This window comes from Betta splendens, chromosome 6, assembly GCF_900634795.4.
Source record: "Betta splendens chromosome 6, fBetSpl5.4, whole genome shotgun sequence".
Classification (NCBI taxonomy): Eukaryota; Metazoa; Chordata; class Actinopteri; order Anabantiformes; family Osphronemidae; genus Betta; species Betta splendens.
The window spans coordinates 19,391,039-19,400,312 of NC_040886.2; the positions used below are offsets into that span (position 1 = coordinate 19,391,039).

General features: G+C 44.7%; 1 protein-coding gene across 3 annotated transcripts; it reads left to right on the forward strand.

The window, feature by feature from the left end:
- The first annotated feature begins 549 nt into the window (after nt 1-549).
- Nucleotides 550-7,741, forward strand: irx5b (iroquois homeobox 5b). 3 transcript variants are annotated; one of them, XR_008694979.1, is made up of 5 exons: nt 550-1,365; nt 1,434-1,634; nt 2,101-2,497; nt 3,446-4,668; nt 6,473-7,733. XR_008694979.1 is itself a non-coding variant. In XM_055509802.1 (4 exons), the coding sequence occupies exons 1-4, from the start codon at nt 1,144-1,146 to the stop codon at nt 3,913-3,915; spliced, it is 1,290 nt and encodes a 429-aa protein (XP_055365777.1). In that variant the 5' UTR covers nt 550-1,143; the 3' UTR covers nt 3,916-7,741. The 3 variants fall into 3 exon arrangements, 2 of the variants coding, with proteins under 2 accessions (XP_055365777.1, XP_029010403.1); XM_055509802.1 differs by having other exon boundaries at nt 3,446-7,741; XM_029154570.3 differs by having other exon boundaries at nt 550-1,634; nt 3,446-7,741.
- Nucleotides 7,742-9,274: the final 1,533 nt, after the last annotated feature.

The following is a 9,274-nucleotide window of genomic DNA, read 5'->3' on the forward strand; positions in this document are numbered from 1 at the left end:
TACAGCTGATGGCTGTCCTGTAGGTCCCCGGAGAAATGATGACCACTGTCAGGTTTTGGCAGAGATCGGACCCACATGCACAGCATAGTTACAGACGGTCCAGATCATGCACGGCAAAAACACGGGATAGAAGTACAGGAGGAGCGGGCGTGATCGGTATCAATAACGGTCGTGGGTCAAAAAACAGAGGGCTCAGATTTCCAGACTTGAATCGGCAGGCTAAGACAGTTCCAGTAAACAGGCAGAGTTCGGCAACATAGACAACAAGTTTACAGTCCCGGTCAGGATCAGACGAGAAGCGGTAATCAGGAACACGGAACCAGGTCGGCAACGGGGTAAGCTGAACGAGAGAATGCTGCAAAGTGAAGTCATGGATTCAACGATCTGGCGGTTTGCTTGGGTGAATACTGGTGCTTAAATACTGAGGACTGATTACTAAATGACGGGCAGGTGCGAGTAATGACAACCGGAACATGAAGCGGGAAATAACCAGATGGAAACAGAAACCGAAAGTACTACAAAATAAAACAGGAAACTGAACATGGCGAGTGAAACCAGAGTCCTTCAGAATAAAACAAAAACCCAGATCGTGACAACCACATGTTCTGAGGGTTCTGCTGAGTTTTTAGTGAGTTCGTTCTGTGGAATAAGATTCAGCACCTTGAATTCATGCTTAATCTCAAACACATCTTGGCTCACACCTGTTATCATAGCTGGTGGTGCCTGCTTCAGTTGGGCCTGGACGGTCCACATCCCCTGCGAGAGCTGAGCTGAGTCCAACCACTGCGTCCTATAAGTGTGTACGCCGTGGACTCCACAAACCCACCATTCTAGGATGCGGCCCAGGAAACACTGGCGGATGGGTCAAAGCTTCTAATCCTCACTGTTTAGGGATCGCTGCAGCCTATTATTCCTCAATCATTCATTAGTTCCAAATGTGTTGCATCACAGAAATATGGCTCCCGTTTATCAACCACAACCTCAAGCACCGGTCACACTCCGGCAGATGACATTCAGCCCTCCTTGTGAGGGCTGCAAACAGAAGCAGCGTCTTTAGAGGTTAAACAGAGAAGAACGTATTGGACCGTTGCAGTGGAACCAATGTGACCCAGAATCTGCATCACCGCCTCTTGTTGAGTAACAATGGAAACAAGGTGGCAGAGCAGGAGAGAATACAGAAGTGTGAGGTTGGTGGTGGGAGGTGGAGCTGGCAGTCTCTCTCTCTCTCTCTCTCTCTCTCGCAGTTCAGCAGCGGGAAACTTGCAGCAGAAACGCAAACTGCCACCTGCGATGCTCCGTGCTGCTTCTCCCTTTCTGAGCCTCCTCCCTCCTCCTCCTCAGCTCCACGCGTTCTCGCTCTCCAATGTGAGTTTCGTTCGAGGTGCTGCTCCGTGCGCGCCGTCATGGCTTATTCTCAGGGCTTCCTCTTCCAGCCGTCCGTCTCTCTGGCTCTGCCCTCCTGTCCGCCCTTCAGCTCGGGGCTCATCTTAGGTCCGAGGACGGAGGAGCTCGTCCGGTCCTCTTCGGGCTCCGCCTTCGCTCCGTACTCGGGTTCAGCGACCTCTGCGGGATTCAACTCCCACCTCCCGTACGGTGGCGAGCCCCGGGCCGCCGCCACCCTCAACTCTTTAGTGGTGAGTGTCCGCAAGGAAGGAGAACGGTCCGGGTCCGGGTCCGGGTCCGGGTCCGGGTCCGGGTCCGGGTCCGGCCTTAGTGCCTCAACGAACTTTACACTAACTCTACTTGACAGCTTTAAAATGGAAGGATTAATTTAAAATTTGTAAACTAATTATAAATGAACGAGAAAAGCAGCAGTTTGTTTTTTCACATTTGAAGATTTATTCCGCTTTTATTTGATTTAATGCCTGAGGTCTGCACCTTTTATTTATTGATCTTAAATTCTTTGTTCTAAAATAAGGCGAGAATTTATTAAACGTTATATGATTTAACGATGTCTTATTTAAAATTAATTAGTCTTCATTCAACCCGTTTGACCCATTAAGTCCCAATAGGACTTAAGGAACAGCTGTCAAACGGCAGCATATACAAAAACTAATGCGAAGCTGCTTGTTTGAGTAACTGTGTCCTACCATGATCCAGAGTCCAGGATACGAGCCGTCCTCCGGTGCCCTGGACTACCACACGTTCGGGACCCTGGGGCCCTACGCCTACGGAGACCCCGCCTACAGAAAAAACGCCACGCGGGACGCCACGGCCACGCTGAAGGCCTGGCTCGGCGAGCACCGGAAGAACCCGTATCCCACCAAAGGGGAGAAGATCATGCTCGCGATCATCACCAAGATGACCCTGACCCAGGTGTCCACCTGGTTCGCCAACGCCCGCAGGAGGCTGAAGAAGGAGAACAAGATGACGTGGACGCCCAGGAACCGCAGCGAGGACGAGGAGGAGGAAGACAACAACGACCTGGAGAGGAACGACGAGGATGAGGAGCTGATGAAGACGAACAACGACGAGCTGGAGACAAGCAGCGAGGCCGGTGAGCGTCTTCACCAACCAAGCAATAATAATAATAATAATAATAATAAATAATAATAATAATAATAATAATAATAATAATAATAATAATAATAATAATAATATATAAATTGTATAATAATATATTGTGCAGTTATCCAAAATGACAAACATGAACATGACTGAATAGTTTTATTTTTATTTCATTTTATTCTATTTTATTATATTTTTCGGCCGGGCAGCACAATAATAATAATAAGAAAATAATAAGAAGAAAATAAGAAAGAATAATAAGAAGAATAATAAGGGGGAGTATGAGAATAATGATAGAAGAATAGGAGGAGAGAGAAGAAGAGGAGAGTATTGAGTAGGTAGGATGATGAGTAGTAGATATTAGGATTATGATTATATATTATTATTATTATTATACCATCATTATTAATACATTATTAATACAAATACTATAATAATAATAATTGTTATTCATAATAATAATAATTAGAAATACACACACACACACATATATGCCTCTCTCTATATATAGATAGATAGATAGATAGATAGATAGATAGATAGATAGATAGATAGATAGATAGATAGATAGATAGATAGATAGATAGATAGATAGATAGATAGATAATATTGGCCATAAAAATCTAAAATTTGCCATTTCAGTGCTTTGACATAAAAACACGAAGTGAATTCTCTTCACAGCAGTTGTTTGGATATTTCATTAAAATGCATCAAATCAATATTTTGTTGTTATTATTACTATAACAACAATATGGGACGCTATGATATTTTACGCAGCGTAAAACGGCCCAGGAAGTTTAAACATAAACAGTATTTGTGTTGTGATTTAATGTCAAATGATTATTTTCACCTTATATTCTGCTAAAGCTTTGATCGTTTTTAGCAGCTATTTCGCGCGTTGACGCGACCCTTTCTCTTTTGGTCCATTCCGCTCCAGGCCGTGGTCGGACTTACAGAGGAGACAGCGGCAGCGACACCGACCCAGACTGTAAAGACTCGCGTGTCCTCCGCCCCGCCAGTACGGGGACGCTCCGGGTGTCAGAACCGGAGCTCACGTTGAGCCCCGCGGAGCGCAGAGACGCCTGCGCCTCCACCCAGGGCTCCAACCCAGCCCCCAAACCCAAACTGTGGTCCCTGGCAGAGATCGCCACCTCCTCGGACAAAAGCAAAGGATCTAACGACTGTTTACCCGACGGGGGGAACCATGTGACGTCCATGTCCCGGATCCCGTTCCCCCGACATCTTTACTACACCCCCCCCTTTCTCCCGGGTTACTCCAACTGCGGCCCCCTCGGGCCGCTGCACGGCAGCCCCGGTCCGCTCGTCAACGGAACCCAGCCAGCGCTCGCCTGCAGACTGCGGAGTCAGAACCAGGACTTACACCGCCTGGCCACGACCGACGTGTGAAGCATTCAGTCCAAGGCTGTGTTTTCCATGTCCATATGAAAATACCCTTTGTAGTGCTTTAATGCACAAAACATTAAAACATAGTTTTATTATGACAAATGACACGCTGCAGTTTTTCAGTGGGAATCAGGCACCGCAGCCCCGTGCCTGATGCTGGATGGTGAACAGGGGCGACTGCAGGTAAAAACCAAGGTTTGAACTTCAGACATCAGCAGGAGTAAAGGTGCAACAAGCCGCAGCGGGTGTTGGAACTCCTGATTGAGTGTACTGTATAAGCTGCTTCTGAACATCAGAACCAACCAGTAAAACTGGACACAGCTGATCACACACGCTGTGTGGCAACAACAGGCAGCATCAGCAGAAGGATGGCAGATTATTCAAATGAATAAGAATGGATCAAATGGCTCCTGTGGAAACTTGATTCATTTCAACAAAAACGAACTCCAGCTTCAAATAATAAATCCTATCATTCTACTCTAATACTGACTACACAAGCTGGTAAATGTGCAGAAAGAGGCTTACAGGCTCCAGCTGCTGAGTGAGTCACAGCCAATGGTCGCTGTCGCCATGTGGGAACCTCCTGGATCAAACTGCTGAGGTCAGAGCAGTGACTCTGTTGGACTGGATCAGAGACTGCGGTCCGCTTAATCGTTTAATCAGAACCTGCTGTTTCTGCTGAGCTCTGGACAGTTTTGCTGTAACTGAGAAGAGCTGATATGAGTGTCATCAGTTCAACGCAGGGATGAGACTCGTGTGAGTATTGTACCAACACTGAGTTGCTGTCATGTAAATATCAAGCAAGGAATGTTGTGGCCAAAAACACTTTGGCATCAAGTCCTGAAACAAAACCCACAATTTTATTGTAGGATAATTGAATTTTCTTTAGAATTTTACATTAACAATACTTTATTTTAACTCTATTAAAGTTTAGAAGAAGTAATGAGATTACAAACGATACAGCAGACTTAAATTGGATGAACTTTCAACTCCTCTGTATACAGGTAAATTAAAGATGTCTACTTTTTATACTGTAAAATATTTGGAGGATTTCTCTGAATTTAATTTAAACTCTGCCTGGACAAGTGCATTTCAGTTAAACACACAATAAAATAGCCACATGTCAAATGTCTGTTTCCTTCCATCATCTTTAAAATGAGACGGAAAACTGAGCGGAGGATTTGATTGTGTCTGCCAGAGAAATGACAGCAGCTCCTCATCGAACCCATAAAATGTCCAAAAAGAGAAGGTTTGAAAGCGTGATGAATAAATCATGAGCTCCGCTGATGGTTTGTTCAGACACCGCCCGTTGCCGCTGGTCAGTCCTGCACGTTGCCCACCTGGTCAGATGTGCTGCTTCAGACCTCCTGTCTCCCTGGACCTGAACAGCCAGCGACCAGCTGATGGCCAGCATGTCCCATGACTGGCAGGTGTCAGCCTGAACTCCACCTACCCCTTAAATATGTATGCATCGTACTGGTCCCAGTGGACCCCAACGCACAGGCACTGGGACTCAACCAGTTTGCTAATCTGTCCAGTTTGACAGAGCTACAGTACTCTCTTATTCTACATTACAGAATAAGAGAGTTTTTAAAGTATTACAGCTCGAGGCTGCTTTGCCTGCAGCGCCCTCCACTGCTCCACCAGTGTCATCATAACCACCTCTGTTACAAACCGAGTCACAAACAAACATCTGCTGCTGCCGACACTGATCAACAATATCAGGTAAAATGTGGAAACATGCACGTAGGCAGTCGAATGGAGGTGTGAATGAAACTGGTGCTGAGCTTCCTCCTTGTCTGGAGCTGAGAGGCAGATGGTGCCATTTGTTTGCAGTCATACCTCCAGTGACCCTTACTGTTGACTATCACACAGCAGGAAGCTGCTCCATGTGTCTGATGAGGCAACACCCCGTTAGCCTAGCCACCGCTAACCTACATGCACACTCACATCCTGTTACAAGCATCTGTCACTGCAGTAGTGCCGAGATGGGTCCATCTGGTTCCGTTCTCCAACATGTTCTGGTTACTGCAACAGGAAGATTTACCAAAAACCAAAACAACTGATGTAACTTATTGGACAGTTCAGTGGAGTGAAGAAGCTTTAGCTGTAAATTTTAAGGTACATAACCATTTCATGTTACTTTTACTTCCCCTGACATGTGTCTGACAGTTTTAGTTACTGATGCAGGTTGGTAAACAGTAAATGCTGATGTGTGGAGCATGAAGCAGCAACGTAAAGCTCCATGACTACACCAGTAACGATAATGTGTCAGTAATATCGGTCATTATTCTACGTCTTAGAATAATACTAGAGTACTTTCAGTTTATTTTTAAGAATATGAATGCACCTAGCAGCAGGTCACAATAAAAGAAACAAGAGCACTATATAATAATTAGAAAATGCAAAATATATACGGCCCACATTCTCATTGCAGTTTGGAAAAAACAAACCATCATTCAATTTGATGTGAGATGAATGACAACAGACTCTGGATCTGCTTTATGCATTTGGTCCACCTGCGACTCTTGCTTCTTCTGTTTGTTTGATTGGTTCCCAGAGCCTGAAGAAAGGCGCCCTGCCGGGCAAGAGCAGGCGGCTGTGCCTCAATCTCCACCTGAGTCTGTCAAAGACCTGCTGGGACTAAGATCCAGACTGAGACAGGAGCGGCTGCTTCAGATCAAACATTCCTCTGAAGCTTCAGCTGTCACCTCTGCTGGGAGTGCCCACACCCCAGCACACTACAGGCCTGCAGGTCAGCGTGGATCAGCACCATCAGAACCCTGATTGTTATTGGGGACTTAAATCTTTAAAGCTGAAACCTGCATTGACCTATAAGCCAGAATGTTTTTATTTTATCAGTATGGAGGAGTTATAAGTCGACCACAGCAGCGAATCTCATGAGGTTTGGGTCATAAAATTTAATTCTTCCTCTAATCTGAAACATTTTTAACCTCGGGCATGTTTGTAACAATGCCAATGTATTCTTTTAGTAGCTAAAGTAAATATCTACACAAACATTTTTGTACTTAACACTAACTATATTTTAGTACATACTGTAAAGTCAACTTGGGATTTTTACTGTGACACTAACTACATCAAGCTGCTTATGTCTGTATTTACATTTTCAATGGTTTTTCTATTATATGATACATCCAGTTTTCTGCCTCACCTGTAAAATGAAGACCCCCTTTCATCACATCATGCTGACCTGGGACAGTGATTGGCTGTGACACAGATGCTTACATACAAACCTTCGACTTCAAGCAGCTTGTTTGTGGAGCTGAGCAAATTCTCCACAGATTTGGTCCTGTACACCTGGCTGTGGGAATCAGAAAAATCAGAAAAGGGAAGCATCAGATTTGGCTGATTCCAAGATCAGACTTACACACTACTGTTCACTGTTTGAACTAGTTTACTCAGTGGATGGTTACTATGCACTACTGACATGTTCATTATATTTACCTTTAACCAATATTGGTAACCTTGATTCAATAAGTCTTATTAAGTCTTATTAGTTATGTTGGTGTCAGAAGCGGGAAAAACAGGGATAAAGCCTGAGAGTTGGTCCCTAATGTTAATAATTAAATACATCTGCTTATGTGATATTGTGCCTATAATGGTGAGTCACAGAGCATCGCATACTTTATACAATGGATTTACGAAAACTACTCAATAAAGGACTGGGCTCAGGTGAAACTGACTGGAAAAATAGAAAGAAGCTTCTCCCTTCATTAGCAAACATTTACAATAAAAATACACCAGCGGCACTCATACAATGAATTAATAGTCTGTGAACCTAATGTTAGAGATGCTTTGAACGCTCCACAACCATGTGGAATCAGGTTATACAAGATAAAATTAGCTGCCATATTTGCGCTCTAACCCACCATTTTCTGTACATGTTTATACAATGAAAAAAGAACCAGACACTTTTAAATCAATATATATATATATATATATATATATATATATATATATATATATATATATACACTCTATTCTCACCCTCCGCGGGTGGTCTCATCCACTTTCCAAGCTCGGGTCCTCTACCAGGGGCCAGGAAGCTTGAGGGTTCTGCGCAGTATCCTTGCTGTTCCTAGGACTGCACTTTTCTGGACTGAGATGTCGGATGTTTTTCCAGGGATCTGTCGTAGTCACTCCTCCAGTTTGGGGGTCACTGCCCCCAGTGCTCCGATCACCACAGGCACCACTGTGGCCTTCACCTTCCAAGCCTTCTCCAGTTCTTCTCTGAGCCCTTGGTATTTCTCTAGTTTCTCATGTTCCTTTTTCCTGATGTTGCCATCGCTTGGTATTGCCACATCCACCACTACGGCTTTCCTCTGCTCTTTATCCACCACCACAATGTCTGGTTGGTTCGCCATTACCATTCTGTCTGTCTGTATCTAGACGTCCCACAGGATCTTGGCTCGTTGGAGGTATTTGGCTGTTGCCGCATTCCTTGTTGCCTGTTCAAGGTTGCCGTTTGCCTGTGGTATTATATGTATATGTACTTGTAGTTGTCCTCAATGTCTGCTATTGTTCCTTCTGGGAGTGAGACCCCTTCTGTGTGGATTACCTTGCCTCTCTTTGTCACCATCCTCCCACATTTCTCGAGTCCGAATGACATCCCGATGTCCGAGCTGTAGATCCTGGTGGTGTGGATCAGCGAGTCGATGTCTCGCTCACTCTTGGCGTACAGCTTGATGTCATCCATGTAGAGGAGGTGACTTATGGTGGCCCCGTTCCGGAGTCGGTATCCATAGCCAGTCTTGTTTATTATTTGGCTGAGGGGGTTCAGACCTATGCAGAACAGCAGTGGGGACAGTGCATCTCCTTGGTATATGCCACATTTGATGGATACTTGGGCAAGTGGCTTCCCATTGGCTTCAAGGGTGGTTCTCCACAACCTCATCGAGTTTGCAATGAAGGACCTTAGAGTTCTGTTGATGTTGTACAGCTCCAAGCATTCAGTGATCCATGTGTGTGGCATTGAGTCATAGGCTTTCTTGTAGTCGATCCAGGGTGTGCACAGGTTGGTGTGTCGCATTCTGCAGTCTTGGGCGACTGTTCTGTCTACCAGGAGTTGGTGTTGGGCTCCTCTGGTATCCTTACCAATGCCCTTCTGTGCTTCGCTCATGTATTGACTCATGTGCCCACTTATCTTAGCTGCGATGATGCCTGATGTTGGGGATATGCGAGGAGCACAAATTCTAATAATTGGATTTATAGCTCCTGATTGGAGATACCAATTATGTTTATAATTTAGATTCACAAATCTTGGTTATTAGCTTAAATATATATAACTATATGACGAATATCTATAGTTTGGTAAGTGAAGCACTTACTATTATTGATTTAA